This window comes from Pelecanus crispus, chromosome 3 (assembly GCF_030463565.1).
Source record: "Pelecanus crispus isolate bPelCri1 chromosome 3, bPelCri1.pri, whole genome shotgun sequence".
Taxonomy (NCBI): Eukaryota; Metazoa; Chordata; class Aves; order Pelecaniformes; family Pelecanidae; genus Pelecanus; species Pelecanus crispus.
Genome location: NC_134645.1, coordinates 103,342,600 through 103,367,709, shown reverse-complemented (window position 1 = coordinate 103,367,709; position 25,110 = coordinate 103,342,600). Strand labels below are relative to the sequence as shown.

General features: G+C 38.7%; 1 protein-coding gene across 2 annotated transcripts in view; it reads right to left on the bottom strand.

The window, feature by feature from the left end:
- The window catches only part of KHDRBS2 (KH RNA binding domain containing, signal transduction associated 2), a 466,021-nt gene that overhangs the window by 182,347 nt on the left and 258,564 nt on the right, over positions 1 to 25,110 (bottom strand). For both annotated transcript variants that reach the window (XM_075707793.1, XM_075707794.1), the window contains exon 4: positions 3,870 to 4,016. In XM_075707793.1, the coding sequence (XP_075563908.1) occupies positions 3,870 to 4,016 (147 nt within the window). The remainder of the gene's footprint in view (positions 1 to 3,869; positions 4,017 to 25,110) is intronic.

Genomic DNA, 25,110 nt, shown 5'->3' with positions numbered 1-25,110 from the left:
AAAGATTTTGCATGTGTTAGGAAGCACAGAACTCCAAAAGATGATATAGCCCCTTACTATATGGAAATAAGAGCTTGTTCAGAAAATATATTTGTACGTTTGGACATAAATCAGAATGATATAGTCATATCTGATAAGAATGATGTAGCATTTCATTGCTCATTAATGGGGAAGAAAGTTTCACAGCATTTAATAGCTATGAATCTTTTAAAATCAGCAGAGCCTGAAAAGCTTCTAAGCTGTTTTCCCCCCCATATTGGCCATTTTAAACATCCCCCCTTCTCGTTCACTGACCCTGCATCCCATTTGGAGGTACTGAGACATAACATCAGCCTTAGGCTCCTCACCCAGACCTAGGTCCCTGGCAGCTTGGGGTCAGAAGTACTCGGCTGTCAGATACCTATGGATTTTATTGAATCTGTGTTGGCCACAGAGGTGAATCTGCAAAACACATGTCCTCCTCCAAAGCATCCCTACTGTTTGTACTTTCCACACAGCTAATACCGGAAAACTTACATTATATTAACTTCAGTTCCAAATTTGATCTTCACCCTAAAACTTTGACTTGGGGGAGCACATTTTGTTTTTTGTTTTTACTAGATTGCCAAAAAAAAAAAAAAAAAAAAAAAAAAAAAAAAAAAAAAAAAAAAAGAGGAGCTGGCAGTTGTGTTGCAAAACTCCAAGGTATTAATCTTACTTACTTCATCATGGGTCTTCTGATCTGTCATATTTCAATTATATTCAAATTTTAATTTTGAGAGTAAACATCAAAATAAAATGGAGCACAATATCTAGCTAGTAAGTGGATATAAGACCCCCCAACCCGAGCCAAAGTTTTGCATAAACCCCACAAAAGTTCTAGCAAAGTCAGTTGCAAAATAAATCTTATCCAGCAGTTAGCAAGGCCCCTATAGCAGCTTCCACGCAGACCTCAAGCCACTTGCAAAATGGAAGCAGCAGAGAGGAAATGAAGGAGCTTGGCTTTAGAAGTGTGTCTGTCAGCAAACGACTGAAGGCTGCTGACATGGGGGGTTCAAACATGGGCTGAAATGCCTGTTGGAAGCATCCCAATGCACCACCTGAGGCTGAGCTGCCTGCAGCTTTGAAACCTGTTAACATGTGGAACAGCCAGTGTAAATAGCGGTACTTAGTTTCTACCTCCACCTACCAGGTGAAATCTTCACTAGTAAAAATTTTAATACTAGTCTTGGGCAAGGCCGAAGGTGAAAATTAAGTGATCACATTTAAATCAAAACTACTTGTTCATTAAAACTTTGCTTCAGTTAATAAACATGCTTTTTTTTTTTCCTCAGTCCTATTCTACATTTTTCTCTTTTTCTATTATTATGTTTTCTAGGCATTTATTTTAAAATTCAGTCTCATTAAAACTTTCAGATAAAGTATAAAAACATTCTTCCACCTTATTGACACAATCAGGGTAATTTCTGAGGGCAATATTTCACTTAAACTTCACAAAATTCATAAGCAATGTGAAAATTCATTTGAATAGTTTATTACATCCTTGATTTGGTATAAATAAAACTGTTAGATTCTACTGCTCTCATCCCTGTCATGCAATTCTAGTATTCACTGCTGCAATAAATTATGTCTTATAAACAACAAAACATCATAAAACGAATTCAAGAGATGCTGTAAATAGGGAACAAAAAGGAAATTATCTAGTGCAAGCTTTTTGAGTGTAAACCCCTTGACACGTGTTGTAACCAGCCAGTTAATAATTGCTTTGTAAATTGTTGTAAATCTGAAATGAAGCAGAGGGGATAAAACTAACAAACAAGTCATAAAGTACAATTATTTCTTGTTTGGAGTGATTATTGCCGCTACCAACCAAGTTCAAAGTCTTGTAACAAAGAACCTGTTTTTCTATTTCCTCCAGTGTAGCTATTATACTTGTGCTGGAAAATACATATAATCCTTATCAATAAATAACGTGTCACACAAAATATATGTTTGCACAGATGCTGAATATTTACCACAGCAACACGCCACAAATTTTAAATACCACTCTCATCACACACTGCTCTCTCTCCCTTCTTCACCCAGAACAGATTCTCTCAGGCTGGACTGAATACGTAATGGATGTTAAAAATCAAGGGGGCATGGGAACGGGTACCATCATCACTGCGTCATGCTATAATACAGGAACTCTCTTCCAGAATGAAGAGGACATACAAAGATAACTTTAAACAGGAACATCTTACAGAAATAAAAGAAAGTTTGGCAAAGTCACAAACAACTGGAAACAGAGTTATCCAAAGGACAGAGACTGGCAATCTTTGTAATTAGCCCTGTCACCATTTTTAGCTATAACACTCCAGACTTTTCAAGAACGTGTTACTTAACTACAAATTTTCTTTCAGTGTTATGGCTTGGCAAGACCTTCACCATTAACTTGCAGCCAAAATGTCATTCCACATTATGTTGCCAGCATTACTACACTGACCTAATTTGTCCTTCGTATTGTATGTTCAACAGAGTTTGAAATCATGAAAAAAATGCTTTCTTGTCTCATGGTTATTTCCCAGAATCCGAAATAGTATTTTATTACCAGTGCTCCCAAACTGGAAGCATAATAAGGGGATGGAAAAAGGTTGAATCACAAAGACAGAGTCAAGTCAACTTGTTTAAAATGTAGCTCATTTATGGGCACTCACTTGGTGCCAATAAATTTTATTATTTAAAACATACACCCAGCTGTTTATTTTTAACAATTTTAAGTTTAAGGTTTTTTGTATTCTTAAAAAAATGTTTACTTACTCTAAAAAATGTGAACATTTTAAATATGGTACTTAAATATTGTACTTGTAATGTATTTTCCTTTTCCCCTGTCAAGAAGCCCCCACCGAATTAAACATTGTTAAGTTCTGCCATGCAAATATGTGTTTGCCTCACCTGAACATCTCTTATCTTGGCTTCATATTACTCATAATAAAAAGGCATTCATGGAATCCTTCCATTATTATCGAGAGATATGAACAGTTATTGCACTTCATTTTTTATCACAAACAGAAACAAGCTCCCGTTATATTTTTTTTTAACGAATGCAAGTTCTGAACATTTTTAGAGTGCTAAACAGTCTCAGGATAGACCTCAGACGATACCTCACACAATTCTAGTACCACACAAAGCAACCTTTACTTAGAATTTAGTATGCATATGCTTAAATTCTAGGACAAAACTTAAGTATGAAAATATCATGGAATACTGTATAAATGTGGAGAAAATAAATTTCAGAGAGTTTGATGGAAAATCAATAGACAAAAAGGTAAATATTTCAGAAAGTGATATATTTAGTATAAATTGAACTGAAAAGGTTCCCAGCTTTAGAATATATTTCTGCGCTCTCCTAGCTGACAGAGGATTGCTAAACTGTCGTCTGAGTCATGACAAGCTGTCTGAACAGAAATGTCTGAGGAATGTTTTGTTCATGCTGTTTGCTCCACAAGAAATTCATTAACTTCATTAGCAAGATATTTAGATAAATGATTACATATACAAAAAATGTTTTTACAGACTTAAATATTCAAAAATCTTGAAAGTGTACTCACATACTAATGACTAATATCTGCAACCAGAAAAAAAAGTAATCCACCCTTCCCTGCAAAAACCAAGAAAGGAAAGCAAAAAACAATGACAAATGGAAATAATAAAACATCTAGAAAATATATCAGGGGATCAACTGTGACAATTAATGGCCTGTTTGGCATCTCCCTGAGACGAAAGAATAAAAGATGAATGTTCAACAGAACTTTTTTTTTCCTCCCTTGAGCTAAAGGTGCTTAAAGAAGGCACAAATTCAGTGCAGCAAAACCATAACCAGTCACAGAAGAATGCTATAAGCCACTTACGGGAACGAGGAATTTTTTTATTTCTTCCAAGGCATGACTCATGCGAGAATATGCCTCCCCAGGTGGAGCAAACACTTCAATTAATACATGAAGCTCATCACTCAGGTGCGCGTATTTGGCTTCTCCGCTTTTCCTTAGTTCTTCCTCCTATGAAAAAAGGGTGGTGGTTTTTTTTAGAACTGGGAATCTACTCATTCTGCATTGATTTAGCATTTACAGAGAACATGACAAAAGGACATAATATAAGCAGACTTCTAAACCCTTTGAGAAATAAAAGTCTAGTACCAGCCACTTAAAGATTTAAAAATCAATTTTGAGTGTTTGAATGATAAAACCAGCATAATTATCATCTACAACAGATTTTAATCAGCGCAGTGAAAAAATGCTAAATGCTCCAGAAGCAAGTACTGAAATATTAAATCCATAATGGAAAAGCTGCATTAATCTGTCTGAATTTTAGCTGTTCACAAAAAAAGTAAAATAAAGATCCATTTAACCATTTTGGAGCATTTTAACAAATACTATTTTTTATTAAATATCTGCAGGCTGTACATATTAGTATTGCTAAAGGAAAGTATGCCTTAGCACTTTTATTTGAGACATGAGGTCTGAGTTTAAGTCCCCGTTCTGATATATGGTACCTATGCAATCTAGTGTACACTGGTTAAAATGGTGAGTCACCTCATCTAGATTTATCTTGACCATCTTTGGGTCCCAGTTTTCCAGCTATAACATAAGCCTAATAATCCTACTTTATGTTAATGTTCTGAAATGTCAATCCACTTTCTTATATAAGGCTTTGAGATAATGAATGTAAATTGTAATACACATTCATAGTAGTTACCTCTGTATAAAAAGCAAAGATATAAAATAGTGATCATGTTAATGGCATTGGCTATGATAACATAATGAAAAATGTATGTCATTACTACACAAGATAGCAATAAGTAATGCTGAAGAACTGATGAATTGAAAACTCAAGTCTTCAAAAATATTTTGAGAAATGTAATTTTGAAGAAAATACGTATGTATATCTGCATTTTATAGATGGAAAACATAATCACAGAAAAAGAAGTAAACCAATTTGCTTAAAATCGGCTAAGAAGTTATAGCTTTTTAGTATATACTAAAATAATACTTTATGAACATTTAGATATCTGATATAAAAACTGTAACAATAGATTACAATTCTTATATACTTAGCTTATTTAATTGTGCATTAACTTCACTTATTTTAGCCTTGCCTAATTTACACCATTGCTTGACACCAAAAATATTTGCACGATGCTATGCTTCAAACATTAGACATACAGTTCTCTGCAGTAGAAGATCCAGCCCCAAGGTCTTCCTGATTTTTCACAGAATACACAATGGTTACACCCATTAGCTCCAGAGCCCTCGATCTGACTCCATGATAAGTCAATGTTTGGCAGATGGTAAAATTCTAACTCAATAAATGTGATCCATGATTTTTTTCAAAAAAAAGTTGAAAATTGACATAATTGTTTTCAACTAAAAACTAAAAATTAAGATAAGCAGCACAGATGGTAGAATATTTTTACCTTTACAGTTAAAGTATCTTTGGCATTTTAGCTTATCACTGAAATCTCATTGAAAGAGATGTCCTTAAGAACCAGAGCATAATTTAACAGTCTATTGTGAGATGTTACAGTACCTTTCAGTTTTCTAGGGGGAAAAAAAAAAAAAAAAAATGATTGCAGCTTCTGGAATAATTTGACATGAAGTATTTAAACAGAGTTAAGTTTTAATAGTTATAAGGCGACATCCTAGTAATTGCTGAAAGTTTCTTTCATACTGCTTTTTAAACATTCTTAAAAAAACACCAAAAGCTGCAAAAGTTGTGTTTCAGGAGAAGACTACCAACAAATTTTGTAAAAAAATATAAATTGGATCTTTTTTTCAAATGTAGAAAAAGGAAAAAATAATATTTGGATCAGTATTTTGATGAGCATTTTGCATAGCTAAGACATCAATAACATGATTTCATAATGCAGACCTGTCTTACAGAAAGTTAGGTATATGCTTGTATGGTGGTAACAACGGTAATGATGTTTCTCTCTTATTTCCTCAATAAACTCAGGAATTCTTAAAATACATAATTTCATAACGTTCCTCCTAGGTTCAGCACATCTTTTCTGTCACTACTCAGCAGTCATTTCTATAGCTGTTAGAAACAGCAGGTTAGGGCCGTGTGATCTTCAACATTTCTTTCTGAGGATATCTAATGATGCTTTTTCTTGTGGAATGCATGGGGTTAAAGACTGAATTTTTACGTAGTACCTCTTCCCACAACAGGGTAAAATGTCAGAAAAAATGCTTCTTTATTGCAAGTGTGTGTGTTGATAGAGAGAAACTTAAATCACTTCAGGAAAAATATGGAAGAGTAAGAACTCATAGACCATGTGAGCACTGTACCAAGATTTGCTTCCCAAAGCCAGTGAATATGACTGAGTATTTTAGGACTGAATGTAGCCTTACGTTTAATTGTATGTCAGGTATCAGGCATCTAACAAGCAAAACAACAGACATAACTCACAGTGTTGAGGAGACACTCGTTGATATGGAAGGTTACACCTACTGGCAGGTAATACAGTTTTCTAAGTGCAGCATGGATGAACGGGCTCTCCCAGGAGCATGTGAAGTTGGACAACACCTTTGTAAGTCTTCATTAGCAAGCAGCACAGCCCAACTGCGCAGCAAAATGGTCGGTGCCGCAGACCCAACATCCACACTACTTATATTTAAGATGACAGCACTACCCCTTCTGCTAGCACTTCAGTGGGTTTTGCTTCCTGCCAGTTGTAGCCTGGTTGCACAAACTGAGTTCCCATTAGAGGTCACAGAGCCTTCCTAGAGCCCAACTTTGGCTTAGTTTTGTAGGAGAGGAGTCCAGTTCATGCCCCATGATCTCTGTTCATGGTAAGTAATGGCCCAGTCATTGGGAATGATCAGTAGGCTCTCCTCTAAAGTGCATTTCTGATTCAAACTAAAACACTAATGAATAAACACCCCATGTGGTACTGGTAAGGACCGAGATGGAGTATAAGACTTTCTAGCATCTGTTGCATGAAGGCAAAATGAGTGAGATTATCATAAATCTATCTTATATGGTGTTATTTATAAGGTTACCTGGGTGCTGTTGGCCTTGCAAGACTCTGCACCCCTAAAGGTACGAGTCCAACTACCTGTGGATTTCGGCTGTTTCTCATATAATTCTGCCTTAACCACCTGTGAGGTCCAGCTATTCCCCATGGTACTGTCTCTAACTTTTGTCAGATTCTCATAGCTTTTTATGTTCTATCATTTCCCATGTCATGTCCAGCAGTTTTCCAGACCCTGTTCAGCTTGCACAGCCTTGGGCAGGGTCTATACAGCAGCCCAGTCATTTACCCACAGCCCTAGCACAGGAATTGTAACTCCTTAAGCCTACTCGTGTAGACATGAACCACATCGCAGTGAAAGAAAATGTGTATTGAAAGGCTGATGGATTCACTGTAGAGAACTAGCCTGAAAACAATCAAAATGCAGTTAAGTCTTAGGCACTGGATCTTAGGAAAAAAAAAAAAACAACAAACCCGGGACCTGATCAGTTCTGATTTATAAAATGAGTGGAATAGATTCCCTGCGCTTCTGGATCAGTGATGACAATCTCTTCTCAGGTTAATAATAATGTTCTTATTTATTGCACGGTGATGATGTTTAACTCCACTGCAGGCTGAGCACAGCAGAGGAAGCACACACCACCCTCCAGAGACAATTGCCCCCTCGTCCTGATCCTCTTCCTCCTTCTGCCTGCCAATTCCCTTCATCTCTCAAGACTGACAGCACTATATTCCACACCCAAACCCAGCTCCCCTCACACTATGTGCTTCAGGCTTCCTTCATCCTCATCTGCTGCCTTACAGCGTGTCTGTCACACCATGCTGAAGTCCACCCGCCCTTAACCTGATGCATGGCTCCATAACCCACTCCCTCATAAAAGGTAACAGATATTTTGAAATGCCTGCTGTGTTTTATAATTTCCAGTTGACCAAAGCAGGGAAAATGAATTATAAAACTCTATAGCAGAAATTTGAGCAGTACCGACCTCTGCAAAAGTGAAGCGTGTGAGTGATAAGAACATAAAGGCCAAGAAAAATGATGAATTATCTCTGGATGAGAAAGCAGCCTTACCATTTTAAAAGGATGTGTGCTGACACAGAACTGATTTCTGGCTGGAACCCTGTCCAAAATGTTTGAATAAAACTACTGGAAGGAATTTGAAAGAACAAATGGAGTTTGCATAGCAAGCAAAATTACACAATTCAGATTGATGAATAAAAAGTGTCCTCATAAAACTGAAATAACAGAATATCCAAGAATAATAGAAGAGAAACCTGCAGCAGGAATGGTGTAGACCTCAGAGATAAATTTCATCAATACAATACATAGAAGTTCCTATAATGTAACAAATACAGCTATGAAAGAAACAATGGGTACTTCAAGAACAATATGAGAATTGCATTGGATTTCATATCTTGCAAGAATTTGCAAATAAAAGCATAGCGCAGAGACTAGACAAAGATGATAATCGCAGCGCTGTTGCTACAGAAGCATTATTCATAAGATCAATGGACAATGCTACAGAAGAAAATTAATGAGCATGCAGTTTGACAAATGCAAACCTATTAATTTTTAATCTGGACATAAACGCAAAAATCAAGATGTTGTCTGCAACACTGGTTGTAGTAAAAGTAACAAGTGAACTATACGGTAACAAGTACATCAGAATAGATAGAATTTCTTGGTGGTACCTGTTTTGGGGTTTGCCATCAGTGGAGAAACAGAACAAAAAAAAAAAAAGAGGAACGATTTGAGAATGGACGAGGTGGAATGGGACAGTTCTCAGAAGAGTACAGAGCAAAGCTAAAAGAGCTTAGCCATCCCTTGACTCTTGTTTTTAAACCAGTTATTCTCATTCCAGGAAGAAGAATAAAGAAGATGGAGATGGTGAGTACATGAGGAGAGATCACAGAGCAGAGCTAAGAGAGTGGGTGTACAATACCTGCAGTCAGCCACAGAGACCCCATAATGAAATACAGGTGTGTAGAAAGAACATTGCTTAGAACAGAGAAAATTTTTGGAGATACAGGTGACAACAATTATTTTTCTATACTTGATGCATCATTAAAATTCTCATAGTTACTTTGGTGAAATGGAACAGAGATTTGTGTACATTCAGTACTGCCTTGGGCAAACAGGTCCTTCAATTCAAGGGTGCTTTATTTCCTGATGCTTTTCATAATGAAATACAACAACATCTTAACGGCAAAGAGGTACTAAGCTGTACCTAGATCATATTTTTGTTTAGCTAGGTGAAAAGAAAAACAAAAACAAATCAGTAGAAGAATGCGATGATAACACAACCATCGAATCACTATTGAAAGAGCCTGAACACCTGGGGTGAACGCTAGATAAACAAAAAATATACATTCTGTGAAAGAAAATAAATGTTTAGGAGAAAGGTTAACACAGTAAAGTGGTATGTACCAAAACTGAGGCTACGACTAGTGACCACTGTGACCAACTAGTGATCGATGGACAAATTACCTGCCAGAAAACTGACAGAGCAGAGATAGAGTTCACAAACCTAAAAATGTACCTACACTTGTACAGATCTAAGCAAAAGCTAAAACAGCATAGGTAAGAATCACCTGGTCATTAGACAACTGCTGCTAGAACTAAAGACACCAAAGCTGTTCAATGAATATAACCAGAAATGCAAAATTACAATACCTAAAGATGCTTCCTAAGAAGATTATGTTCATCTTAAAACCTATGATTGCAACTAGGGACCGCTGCATTTAGCGTACCTTCAGATTCAGGAAGAAGACTTTGCCTTAATTAATGAGAGTACCAAATGTCATGTTTTTATTTATGAGAGGCTAATTACCAATTTGTTGCAACCAAGTCACAAAGTAGGTTGGTTGAACTCCTACCAAGCTGTTACACTCTCACTATGGGAAAAAACATACCTTATATGAGATTGGTTTTCTTTTTCTTAATAAAGTTGTAAAAGTCTAATCAAAGAATTATTAGTAGTCTAGTTCCATACTAATGCAGCTCAAATTACATGCAGGTAAAATGACAGATAGACAAACTTTCTAGTGTCTGACCCTTTCCCTGGTGTTATGCTCACCCTTCCACTGCCCTGGGGGGTCCTAAGGTTAATGGCTTCAGCTGGGGCAGGGGGGGCAGGCATTGCTGTGAGTTGGCAGCACCTGGAGTCCTTTGCTGCAAGATGTATTAATACCGATGGTGATAATTTCTTCCTCCTCTCTCTAGGAAGCACTTGAGGTAATTTTTAGGTTTGTGAACATGCTACATAAATCATTCTTTCTCCATTGTTCTGCAACTCCTTTCCTCACCCAAATTCACTATATATGGTAAGTTTTACATATGCTGTGTACTTTTCCTTTGCTGTCTTTGTTACTCATAAAGTGATTTTACCCAGCTCCCAAGGCCGCACTCCTTTAATGACCAGTAACTGACCTTAATGCCAAGTCCCTGTTCACAGCCCTGGAGCCTTCCTTATCATCCTGTGCCTTTGCTTTCAAGGTCTCCACTTCCATCCCACCCCTGTACTCTCCTATGCTGAAGTTTTATTCTAGGGCCATAGCGGCACCTTCTACACAGAATAACGACTTATTATATCTATTAGTTACAAACATAGCACAAATGTAGGCAAAAGCTAAAAGAACATAGTTGAGAATTACTCGGCCATTAGACAACTGCTGCTAGAAGTAAGCAAGCTGAAAGGGAGCCGGGGGCAGACCCAGGCCAGCCCAGAGCAAGCCTGGGGGGACCCAAGCCCTGTGCCACTGCCTTTGCACAAAGCCTGCAGCCCGCGACAAGTGATGGCAACACCATATTTACTGAGATACAGGGCTACAAGTGTCAGTGGAAAGAAAACATAAATTACTTATTGCCTTTGCTGAACAGGTCTGAAAAATACTCCAGGGATAGAGAGATTGTTTTTTCAGCTACAAATGTCTAATTTTCAACCTAAATACACACCTGGATGAGGCCTGCTGCTTTCAGTGCACTCCCTAGTTCAATCAGCAGATTTCAATGCTAGATTATACATATGGCTATCACAGGGTTTAAAACCAATGATTTGGTTTGTGCCACAATGTGAGCTGTGATTGCTAGAGCTACTGATGAGGATGAGTCTCTGCACAAAGTGACCAACACTAATTAGCACAGACCACATTCCCAAACCTCATCATCACTTTAGGAAGGGCTCCTCACTATGATACAGAATTTTGTTTAGCTACACCAGGCTGCTGACAGTCAAGTGCCAAATCAACACATTCAAAAGGATAAATAGTTATTTAGTGATTTAAAAAAATTAAGAATAGAGAGATTTTATAATGGCTGATGACCATTGTAAGAACTTTAAGAGCTTACTGTGTCAAAAATAAAGCAACAAGCCTGTGGCAGAAGAGAAAGAGATCCTTTAAGCAAAGCAGACATAGCTTTGTTTACATTGGCTGGAGGAAAACATACTTCCTTTTCCACTGCCATCATTCTTACTTTCCAGAAATCATTTTACTAGTTCTATTACATCTTTCTGGCTCTATTTATTTCATTGTGCTTGGAGCCAAGTTATCTTGGTTTTATAAATATTAATCCTTTTTTTTAGAGACAGGGAAGGTGAACAGTCACCTTAAAGTGATACAAATGTTATAGACACTAGAAAGCTCTACTAATGTTTTAGGTAATTTAACAGGCTAGCTGATGACAAATTATCAGACATCTTGAAAAGAAGGTTAACTCTATTTATGCTAAGAATTCTATACACTGACAATAATAGTAGGGTATTTATTTATCTACAATTCTTATTATTCAGGAAACATTCATCTTGATATCTGTGAAGTATGAACAGTGTTCTCAAAAGCCGTGTTTAATCAAAAATAATATTTGCCATTTAAAATATATACACAGGAAAATTGAAATTAAATATGTATATCCTCTTCTTTTTCTTCTCATTATTATTATTGGTCCTACGAGAATGCAGCTTTTTCTCCAAGGGATAAATAGACAGAATATTTGTATCATAAGATTTACAAAAGGGCATTCTGTCTTTAAGGATAGGGACTTGTATGAAAAGAAATGTTTTTAAGTTCTCAATGTTCTGAATTAATTCTTTTGCTATGCACTATCAAACTGAAATATGAGTCAACTCCAGATGTATAGTTGTCAAGTACTTTAAAGAGTTTGGTTTTGATCACCTGAAGGAAACAGTAGAAAGAGTATTTCTACTACAGAGAAAATTCTGGAGAGAAAAATCCATGCCTAAGCTATTTTATGTATAAGCAGAATGAAAAACTTGTATTTCCAAAGAACCAATCACCAGAGGGCTAATGTGTGCACTTACCTTTGACTATGAAGGAAACTGAAGCTTCGCTTTGGGTATTCATTTATTTGTATATTTAAACCCAATTTCACAATGAAAGCTCCAAGTACACACTTAACCACCCATTTGATGAAGGATGCTTCCCCAAATATCAGCCTAGAGACAAAATCCACTGATGCAGAGAGGCACTACTGTGGTGCCTAATTGCTATTGTAGGTGCCTACATAAAGAGATTTCCAAGTCTTTCCTGATCTAACTGTGTAACCTACTCACTTAGCTTATAGCTGCAAAAGAACTTAAACACCCAGGATTTAGGCATGATTTTGATCTTAAACACCAGATTGTGGCCATCTAAATTCCTGTTCAAGTGTTTCCTATCCCTGAAATCTATAGATGCCAGAGTTAGTTGTCCACAGTAATACTCCTCAGACACAGAAGTATCTGACCAGCAGCGCCGCATTAGGGTGAAGGAGATCTGATACTTATTTCAGGCTTAAGCTTCTTTGGGATTCATAAACTAGTGAGGGACTAAATAAGACAGATGTTCTGACTACACTCCTACTGAATAAAAAAGCAGCGCTGCTGCCCTTTTCCTTAATGAGGCAGCAGTTGGAGTGCTCATCAAGTTACGCATTACAAAAGTTAGGAAATAGGTGTTCATTTTAGGGAAGTTGCTAGATGAATCCCACAAGAACCATTTGGGGACATGTTCTGTTAAACTATTCATAGGTGATCCAGAAAATGAGTTGAACAGCAATAAAAATTCTCCAGTGATAAAACCCAGCTCTATCTGTGCACACTATGAAAGACTCTAGATAGCGTTATTTCAGGAGAAAGATCTTGGAAGCATTACATTCAGTTCTACAGAAAGAATTTGTTCAGTATCCAATAGCAATTAAAGGGACACCTTCTATTAGCTATTTTTAAGAAAGAGATGAAATATCAAACAGGATTATATCGCTGCAAAACCTGTACTATTCCCCCACCTTCAATACTGAAGACTGTTCTGGTGCCCCAATTTAAAAAAAGTATTAGAACTAAAAAGGATCAAGATGAAAAGGATGATTATGAGTATGAACATATTTCCATATGAGAAGCTGACCATGAAAGCCTTGGCAATCTTGATGTTCCTGCAGTTCAGGATATCCTTAAACAACTAATTCTTGGACGACCTCTCAACTTTCACTAGTTCTTACCTTCTTACCCAAGCTTTCAGTCCTGCAAGTTGCAGGAGCTGCAGACTGAGCCCGTTCTTACGTTACTCTGTCTCATTTGGAAATGTGAACGCATCTAGGGGGGCACGACATGCTGTATACATACAGAATAAAACAACAGGCAAATCTACTATGTTTTTGTCCTGTGATATTTGTAATTGCTTGCTGATGTGTTAGGTGTATCTTTTTTATTAAACAACACCTATAACATAGATGTGTACACTTAAGGCAGTTATGTGTCAAATATCTAACTCAATTCTAATAATGTTTCTCCCTACGCTGCACATTTTGTTTAAAAGATCATTACTAACTGGTATTCAAATGAGCTCAATGTAGTATTACAAGCGCTTCATCTAGAAAGCAAGGCAACACTTCAGCCACTCTGATTGCTCATTATAAGCAGAGTTCAGAGAGTGCAGAGGAGACAGATTTACAGCCACTTTTGAATGCAAATTCAGGAATCAGGACTGCTGCAAGACATGCAGAGAACTGGCTGCTGCCTTCACCTCCACACCTCCCTGGACCATCCCATGCAGCAGCGGGACTTTTTGAAGCATAATGTTGTGCCTCTGACCAACCCTTTGCAATTCAACTGGGGAGCCCCTGCAAGTGCAAGGTTTAAAAGTTAGAACTGATCATCCCATTGAACTCCTCACTGATTTTTCTAGCGAGTCTCCACCATTGAGCAAGTTTCCATGTTAATGCTTTGTACCCTGAAACACAACAGTACCGTGATGCAGGAAAGGTCCATCCCTAAATACCTGGGATAAGGGAAGGGATTTCTCCCTGGTGGCTGTATTGGCCTAGGCAGGGGAATGGGATGGTTTTGCTTCCAGCAGTTTAAAGACCTGGCTGATAAGCTGTGCATAAAGTTCATTTTCTTGCAACTGGGCTGACTGTCAACAATTATTTCCTAAAGGCTATCCCTTGATTAACCACAACACTGCAAATGAAAGCAGCAAATGGATTTGAGGATCCTACCATCAAATATAGAAAGAGACAACTATTTTCAGAAAGAGACAACTATTTTCTATATCCCCTTGATTCTCATGCAGTGATGCGGAAACCACATTGGTGGAGGGAAGCCACGCTGGTGGAGGCAAACTGAACGCTGGGGAATGAAAGAGGAAAAGGAAGTTCATAAATAATTGGCAAACACTGTAGCTCTAATGGCACTTACAGAGACTAAAATATTTCAATATCTGAAATTACTTAAAAAATGCACTATCTTCTGAAAAAGTATTTCGAATAACAGATGAATCAAACACCTGGAAAAAACAACCAGTGTGTCAAACTGTTTTTCACAAACAAAACCCTTTTCTGAGCTAGAAATTTAATGTCTCGCAAATGAGATATTTCCCCTCACATGTGACAGTCACACATGACTTTGCAGGTTCCACTTGCTTTTTCTTTCCTTGTAGGATTAGGTTTTCATAATGACAAAGGACGCAAATACACATTTCAATGGCAAAATTACTTTGTCCTCTCTCCAGAAAATCTAACTACTCACATCATATTCATTTAGACAAATAAATTTTACTGAGAGTGCAAGTTCTTGGACAATTTCTCACAGAAGTGTCAGAAGTAGTTAACAGATGATTATGCTATAGTAACATTACATATATCATGATTTTATGTCTGACAGATTTACTGAACGCAAATAAAATTGCTTCCAAATGGATTCTGGGTCATCTCAGCTATGATGGTGATTTGCTCTGCAAAGATGGAAGAACACATTTTCTAATCTTCTCATAATGGAAAACTGTAAGGGTATTAGTCCAATATAAGCTGTAAATGAGTCTGACTAAAAACCCTGAATTTTTTAATGAGTAGTGATTATAGCAATTGTAATAGCAATTTACTAGAAGGCTCATTTTCATGAAATGCGCGGAGTACTCAGACCATGGACAATTCAGGTAACATCCAGCTCCTTGGCTGTGCAGTCTAGACCTAACCTGAACTCTGAACCACGAGAGAGTGACTTAAAAAGCCACCACTCCTGAAACAAAAGTAAAGGAAGTCAAAATGAGTTCTGACAAGTTTCTTTCTCTTAACATAACTTGGCTGAGGGGTGGCGGGGATGATGATAGCTTTTGGTTGGGGTACCTTAGTCTGTGACTCCAACAGAAACTCCAATGTTCCTCACTGTAAATTTTTACAATAAATTATTTACCCAAGAAGAACAACGATGTATCCTCACCGGAAGGCACACTGACCCCTTTGGCAAGGTACACAAAATCCTAGTATCACAGACAAAGTACCCTGGACGACGGCAAGGGCTTTCCTCTGGGAAGTCTAATGTTCAAAATTTCATGTCATTCTTTGTACTGCCCCAAAGGAAACATCAGGTGTGTGCATTCACCTCAGAGGAGCTTACCCCTGGCTGAAGAGGTCACTGGTACTAAACTGGCCTGGCCAAGGTGTCAGTAACTAAGTACAAACAGGGCATTTCCTCTAAAAACTCACAGTGTGCTGCTCCTGTTCCCCTCTCCAGAACTTCCCATCTCCCATAAGTGCTCTTATGGGGTCCAAACCAAAACGGACTATCACAAACATACCAAACAAACATAAAATTGCAAGAGAAAAATAATTTAAAAATTCAGTTTAAAGCAGATCACTGTACTCCAGAAAAGGTTAAGTACCAGCAATCTTCGAAGAGTCAGCTAATTTTACTGCACTAAAAATTAATATTCATTTTGCACTTAAGTTTTATCATCCAGGTCATCCTTGGCAATTTAAAGCACTCCTCCAACCCCCTGTATGCTCTCAGATTTATGCAAGAAGACATAACCTTGAGCACAGGCTTTGAGTGTTGCAAAATTTTCATTACATGGTAGCCATATCTCAGATAATCACGAAATATGCAGATTACATTAATCAATTATAGTCAATTCTGCTTACTGTCAGCATCAGTTTACCACAAAATTTCCTTCTATCAAAAGCTTTTTCCCAGGGAACATTGTAACCTGGCTCTGGCTGAAAATGAAGCATTGCATTTGTTTTCCAGTTCTTTAGTGCTTTAGCACCTGTGGTCTCCCCTGTTGCTCATTTTCAATACCAGTACAAATGAACATAAAATAAAATTGAACAGCAGCCCTGTTTATGGCAGACTTTCTCCATAGCTTTGAGACAAAAGATGAGGGTATTTTTATTGTTATATGAGCATCCTCAAATGTTCCGACTGTTATTAAATGCTGAAAAAACCACATTTCTTTTCCTTTCTTCCCTTCCCTCCTAAATTGAAAAGAGGGTAAAATAAAAAATAAATCCTAAATCAGGAATACGTGCACCACAGAAACTCAGCAGAGCTTTAGCTCCTAACAGACTTAGTTCCTTGTGCTACATTTTCCATCTGAACTGGGTTTTTTTTCATTGAAAGTGTGCAAAGAACAAATGGCTCAAGTTCTTTGAGGACATAATCACACTCCCCAGGCTGTGTTCAACCCCAAGTCTTTGCTGATGTGCTGGCTCTGAGACAAAGGTCCCAGTTTAAAAAGATAGTTACAGGACAGCTGAACAATTATTTGCATTCGCTGAGTAGGATTCATTTACCTTGACTTAGGTGTCCAGAAGGTAGATAAGTAAGCCTAAACTAGTCATGTGGAGCTCTCAATAGAAAGAAACAGCACTTTCCCAGGGTGACTCATCTCAAGCTGAGAGTGGTGTTCAAGAAGATTTGGGAGTTTAGGTGAATAAATCAGTTTAAGGATCTAAATATCTTTTTGGATTTGCTCAAACTGTGTTAATGAAGAAGTAATGAAAGCCAATTTGCAGCTCTAAAAATGTAAAAAACAGGCCTAGCGTTGGTTGGGTTATTTTATAAAAATTATTAGCATGAGGGAAAAAAAAAAAAAAAAGTACTGGAGCCATGTTAGGCAAATTTAAAGACTGCTGGCATCACTTTTGAAACTGGCTGAAGGATTATAGGAATCATTTTAACCATTCTGGAAAAAACAGAAACCAGCATGAATCTCAAACATTGTATACATCAATTTTCTCCTTCAAACACATATTTAAGCATTAACTGTTTTTACTGGGCAAGCTGGATGAAAACTGCACTATTTTACAAGTGACTGAGATGTTACACTGCTGGTGCCGTGGAGAGCAAACAAAGAGGTGGAAACCTAAGGAATCAGCCAAGTGCTGGTTGAGATGTTACTATTACCAGCTTCAAACGTATTTTTTCTGCTGCGCGGTATAATTTTTATTTCACTCAGAAACTGTTGGCGACTGCAAAAGCAACAGTGGGCAACAGATCCTGGTATGATTTAAGAGAGACGATATATCTAATTATAAGAAACTCCATTTGTTTTATTTTCATTTTTTATAAGTTACAGAGGGGTTTGACAATGATGGAGTTTCCTAGCAGAAAAGCCACGTAGTGTTCAGGCTTTGCCCCTTCTCCTGGGACCTGTGGGAACGCTGCTGCGCAACAACAGCTGACTAATTAAACCTCTCTCAGCTGTGGTTTACAAGTTATATACTTTCATGACCAGTAAATCTGTCACGCAAGGACAGGTACTGCCCCTCCGCAGTCTGAACAACGGCACAGTGGCCATCACGTTATATTACTGCAAGGACCCGAGACGCACACAGCAGTCTGGAAAAGCGCTTGAGATGCTTCTCCGGTAACCAGAGCGTGACGTCTGTTCCATGAACAGCGCTCCTCGATCCCCCGGCCGTGCTCGGGGACTGCTGCCACCCTTGGTCACCTGCCTCCAGGTCTTGCACTGTCCCTCCCTGCGTCCTTACTACCCTGTCGTGCTTTAGCCCCGGCCAGCAACTAAGCACCACGCAGCCGCTCGCTCACTCCCCCTGCCCCGATGGGATGGGGGAGAGAATCGGAGGAGTAAGGGTGAGAAACACTCCTGGGTTGAGATAAGAACAGTTTAAGAATTGAAATAAAGTAAAATAGTAATGATAATAATATAATAATGAAAATAATAACAATAACATACAAAGCAAGTGATGCACAATGCAATTGCTCACCACCCGCCGACCGATACCCAGACAGTTCCCGAGCAGCGATCGCTGCTCCCCGGCCAACCCCCCCCCAGTTTCTATACTGAGCATGACACCATATGGTATGGAATAGCCCTTTGGTCAGTTTGCATCAACTATTCTGGCTGTGCCCCCTCCCAGTTTCTTGTGCACCTGGCAGAGCATGGGAAGCTGAAAAAGTCCTTGACTAGCATAAGCAGTACTTAGCAACAACTAAAAACATCAGCGTGCTATCAACATTCTTCTCCTACTAAATCCAAAACACAGCACAAAGCCTGCTGCTAGGAAGAAAATTAACTCTATCCCGAAACCAGGACATACCCGCCCCTGGGGGTGCGCCTCTTCCAGTGCCAGACAGCCCCTGTGTTTCCTTGGCACGCCCTTCCTCCGTACCCCCCCAGAGAGCACTCCACCAGCTGGGGTCTAACATGACTAACAGGAAGGAAAGATGCCTGCCTTCATTTGCAGGGAAAGGCTTTTTTGCTTCTTTATTTTTTTTTTTTTTTTAAATGTTGCTATTAGCACACTACGTCAACACTAGCTCTCTGAATCCCATTTTGCCAGAGGCTGTTTCTATGCTAGAAACGTTCAGCGGCAAAGAAGTCCTCTCGTCAACCATTTCTTGCTCCTGCTGTTTTGGCAGACTGCGTTCACCAGTGCCTGCCTTTGCCGGTGCTGCCTGCCTTCGCCTGCCCCGGCTGCCGGCACCGCGCAGGCAGCAAGGCTGGTCAGCACCCGGCGAGGACGGCACCGGGGGCGACGGGAGCATCTCCCCCCGGGGCGTGGGGTCCCTGAGAGTCCAATTCCCAAAACTCCTCTCTCTAATCCCCTCTCACGCTGGTTTTCAATCTTTCTGCCACTGTCTCCTCAGACGCGTGGAGGGTGACGAATGAGATGAACCGTCATGTTTGCCGCAGAGACAGGAGATCTGATTCTTCTGTGTCTGTGGAAATGCAGATCAGCAAGCGTAGCAGCCTGCTGTGCAGGAAGAGAAATTAAATGCCACTTTCGGGTGGATAATATGGAAAATAAATGTAACCAACCATCTGTGTATAATGCAGCAATCCTAGACTAGCTAAACGACGGCTTCAGACTGTCGGCTAAATTAAAGCCCCAAAACTGTTGGTTTTGTGCCTAGTTCTGTGCTTAGGGATTCCACTCCTACAGTGCGAATATATTTGACTAAGTGTTGCTAGCACCTTCTATCACACAGGATGATACAGGACTCCAGACAAGGTGTAGGAAAAAGAGGTTAATAAAATGGACTTTCCTAACTAAAGGTCCCTGCAGCTTTTCTTTGCACAGAAAAAGCTTTTTTTTTTTCAGATTACGCACATATCAATAGATCAGTGGCTGGACAGATGCTTGCAGCTGCAGGAATGCAGTGAGTTTACCTGCAAAGTTCGGGAAGAGTCCTTTTCTCTAAGTCAGCACGTGATTGAAACACTTCTAACCTTGAGGAGGCCCAGTGTGCTTTCTTCTTCATTACCTTATGAAGCCATACTGGTACTAACAATACAGAAAGATTTAAGAGGTTAAGAAACTGTGACTACAGAGTATATATTTTATGAAATGAATGTAGAGCCAGATAATGTTACTGCTTTTGCCACACAATATATTGCATGCTCTTGAATAACATGTTTCCGAAAAAATAATTTTTAAAAAATTGATGTCGAGTTGGAAATACTCCCGGCAGGTTGAGGGTGAGAAGCAGGCTGCCTGCCAGACCTAGCCAGTCCAACACAAGTTCAACAGCTAGGGCTCCCTGAGGTTCTGCAGAGCCAAAGGAAGCCTTTGGAGTACATGTCGATGTGATGTGTTGGTTTAGCTTTAAGTTTTACTTTAATTTGTGAACATACTGGACTTAGGGGGATGCATTGCTATAAAGTGCTATGCATTAAACTTAAATCTGAAGGATTTTCCTTTGTCTTATAGCATCCCTCCCAATACACAAAATATAGACTACTATAAACCACAGATACTGTCCAAAAAAACTGAAAACATGGTGTTGAGCATCTTTTACTTCCAGGCCAGAGCACAAAGGGTCAGTGCACAAACAATGTGCAAGATAAAATAAATCATCCCATTTGCCAGTACACAAGGCCTACAACTTCTGACTAGTTTCGTAATCTGTCCATGCCATACCTTTTGAGCAAGCCACCCACTGTTTCTATCACTTTTTGAATCTAAGCACAGCATGCAAGTGTTTTAATTCAGACTTGGAAAACCAAAATATTCTTGTTTTGGATTTGAAAACCTGCATCCTCTATGTTTACAGCGCTTTTTTGTCAACATTATGGAATCTGAATGATCAAGGAATGGTTTAGGCACAGCACTCTGCTTTAGCGTTTCCAGTATAATTCATTACCATGCTCATCTAAATAGTGTGGGTTTTTTCTTGCTTATTTTCAGTAAACTGCTTTGTATTTTATTTCTCTTATTTCCATTCATTCCTTCTACCCAGATGGGTCAAACATATTTGAAAACATACACTTTGGGGATTCTTTTTAGCTTCTTCCCAAGCGTATTCATAAAGAAACAAGTGACTTGGAAACAGAATCTTTCTGTTCCCTGCTCACAGAAATTTAGCTTTCATTTTCAGGAGAAAAAGAGATAGAGGGCTAGAAGGAAAGGGTACATAAAGCAGTATACAGTAATGAAGGCAGAAAATAATACCTTTCTCTTTTTTTGGTACGTTGTTTATTTAGGTTTGTGTAGGCTCCTGAAGGCCTGTAAGACCTTCATTGCTGATTTTCTGATCAAAAGAGATGTGACTGTGCTCTGTGTAATGGGTAATGGTGGTTTTAAAGGGCAGTGCCAGATTTTCTCCATCTTCTTTTGTCTTTTGAGGAGATAACTGCAGCTACTTCACTGTTGCTTGATATGAGAATTAACTCTTTTCTCCTCCAGTTTCTGACAAATTGAAAACTAAGACAGTTTTCAGGAACAGCCATCAGGCTGTGCGACACTGTTTTGTTGACAGTTGGCCATTATTGTGCAGTCAACTCGGTGTCCACAGAAGCAGCATGGCAGAGGCTCTGTGACAGCCTTGGAGAGCTAGCTGGAGACCAAAACACTGATGGATGTACATGTGCCATCAGTAGTACTGCCAACAAAACTTGGTAGAATAGCTGTGAGAGTTGTTCAACACAATATAGTCTGTGCTGGATGCAGCTTATGCTTGCCAGTGCCTGTATCTTTCGCCAATGGCTAATAGATCTGGTGGACATGCTCAACATCACTCATTTGGGCTACATGAGCGAACATGTAATTACCACATTGACTAATGAGAGGATAAAACCAGCAGACATACAAGACTCCTGAATGGAAAATGAAACAATCCAGTGTGGATTTTTTTCTGCAAACCAGTGGACAATGCTGGACCCAGTACCCATTTGGTTGCAGCTATTGGTCTATTCGCCTTCCAGCAAAAGAAAAACAGAGGCAAGAGACAAAGTAGTCATGTAAGTATCTTCACAGGAGGAAGTCAAGAAAAAAGTCCTGTTTGGAGGTAGGATCTTTAAAGGAAAGCTTGGGTTTCTGAACAAGAAAACTGCCTGTTTGCTATTTCCTATTATGGTCAGGTAAAGGGGGTGTGGCACAGATTATCTGTGAACAAACTGGAGAAATGCTATTTATTTCTTCCTCTAAAAGAGGCAGAGAGGGAGGCCCGGTATTACCTAACTAAGGAGGAGGAGTAACAAGGTCTAGAAGTACTAGCAGAGTTCTCATTGCTGTTGGTGCAAGGCTAGACATTAAAAGACGAGTTTAAGAAATAGCCATGGAATATTGATAAAGAGTTACAGTCTCACTTCAAAAAATTGACTCTCTCATGACTTTAAAAAGTTTAAAAGGCTTTTAAGAATTATTTTCTGTTTGAATAAGCTTTCCTGGCCTTTGTAGTCTAGCATAATTCCACTGAATATGATGCCATAGATCTTCATAAATCTGTAACTATGTTTGACAGCTATACCCATACATTTGCCTTTGTGCTTTTCATCTGAAAAATCATGTTTTAAGCTCCCGTGTCATTACTGTCGTCACTACTTGAAAATGAAAGGCAAGGACACGATGAGCTATATTGTACGTCCAAGGTCTCAAAGAGCAGTTCAGGCTATACAAGTTGGCTTCTGAAGGCACCTGAAATCACTATTAATAATAATATACAACCATAAACAATAAACAGAAGTTTCTTTTCAGAGTGACCAGGAGGCACAACTCATCCTCCCAGGAGTCACCTTTTCACTTGGCCAAGGAGAACATGTTTAAATGGTGTGCCCTACCCACAGTGCGAGATGAACACACGTACATCAGCTGAAAGCCAGAAGCTGCATTGCTGCAACAGGCACAGCAGAGACCCCACGCTAATATTGTCTGTTGGGAAGCAGATGCATTAGCTCAGGCTCAGAACAGTGCTGGTGTTTTCCATTCAGAATTAATTTCCACTAACTAAGCAGAGCTGTGTGCTGCTTTTTGGAAAAAAAAAAAAAAAAAAAAATTCCCCACAGCCACAATCAGTCTTGCTCTCTCTTATTTTGTCTCTCTCATGGCACGATTAGAGCATCTCTTCTTTCAGAGTGACACAAGAAGAAAAAAACCTTTTTTGCCCCTTACTTTGTAAAGCTTCTCAAGCATGTCCTTCTTCCAGTTCATAGGCACATGACTCTTCTAAAAATGCACAACTGTGAGTTTGTCCGCCAATGTCACATCACATCCATACTTCCCAAAGGCCACTACTCTTTTTGTTCAGGGGAGTACTTAGTCCTCCAAAGATAGTGCAGCATCTAAGTCTCAACTGGATAGAAGTTGTGAAACCCCACATCTGACATGACTTCAGACATTTCAGTGTGCCCACTGTCGCCTTCTGCCTGGCTTTAACCACAGTACCACGACCCATCCATTCCTATACTGAGAACAGAAAAATACAGAACAGACTAAGTTATCTTCATTTGCCTTTGGAGGCCTGTCCTGCCTTCTCCATTAATTACATATAAAACTCAGGCTCCTGAATTAAGTGCCCACAATCCCCTTGCTGTGACTGGATGACTACTTTTCAAAAAAAATAAACCATGATACATTCCTTAAAGCACACATTCGGAAAATGGACTTACACTGTCGTTACTGATTTAGCCCCTCTGGGAGAAGAGAGTGAGATTTAGGAGCGAGAGGGAAGTGGCTCCATTAGAACCATCCAGGCAATTGACAATGTCTACTCCATGGCCGTGAATTGGATATGAATTAGTAAAAACATTTAAGATAGTAAGTGATAAAGGAGTTACAATTCAGGTTCTACCACAGCTTGAATTGTTTTCATTTTAAATATGCCACTTGTGTTAAGGTTTAATTATGAAAAAAGATTTGTAAACCAAAAAGATCTAAATACAAAAGCAACAGAGAGAAATCACAAAGGCCAGAAGCAAAATGTGCTGTATCCTCTGCATTATTCACTGACACAGCAGCCGCAGGGCTCGAGATCACAGTGCTTAATGTATTAATGCCGTACTGGCCAGTCCCTGAAAGCATCTGCATACTCTATCACAGGACTGAAAGGACTTATGTAATGCTTTACTAGGCTTACGTAGATAAGACGAGTACACTTTTTTTCTTCCCCAAATCCCCCTTTAGGCATTGCATCTCTGAAAGCCTATCTACAAAATGAACCCAACACAGAAGTAAAACTGCAAGTGGCCTCAGAAAATACAAGCATCAATAGTCAAGTCTGGTAAAGATACATAATATTTTACTAGATATACTGAATTAATAAATTTATAGCTTGGAAATACTGGAACTCCCACCAACATTATACATTATTAAATCTAATATTTTCTATCTTATTCTGAATTTCTAAATATCTATTACTGTGCTCTATGTAAGTTATACTGTATTGAAAAATGAGCATTTTTATTTAGATCCTCGCTTGTACTTTTGGTGGCACAAACACTTAAGTCTTTTCCTTATATCCTTGGACAATGTTGTATATACATGTTAGTATAATCTGGCTTTATGTTTCTAAACCAAACAATAAATGAAATGAGTTGTTCATTGGACTCTTTATAGTGAAGTTTGTTTGTTGCAAAGCAAAACATATTGAACAAAAATCATTCCCTGAAAACAGCTACTGCAGCCAATGCAGCATGGATGAGCTTAGGGTTTAAGCTGGAATAGGTACAAAGACAAATGACTAACATGTTCAGAAGTACTGGGACTCTATTTTAGGAGAGGAAATTAAAATAGCTTGGAGTTTTTGTTTAGCTAAAGCCAAGACTTAGAAGGGGCATATGTTCTCTCTTAAAAAAAAAAAAAAAAAAAGTAAAAATTGAGGAAGGAAAAAAAAAATCAAAGGACTAAATTTCTAACTACTAGAGACTATTTTGGTCTGGAGACAGATGCCAGTAATGGGAGCAAAACTCTTACAATGAGTTTAATCAGGTCATTAAAATGGCCATGTAATACAATTACAGACAGAGCAGGATCAGCAAGTCCCCTTCTAGAGCAGGGAAGTGCGATCTTCTGACACAGAGTTGTTATGCTCAGTCTTAACTTCATCCTTCTTTGGGTTAGCACTTCAGCATTAAACATATGCTGAAGCTTCACTGATTTCCTGGAA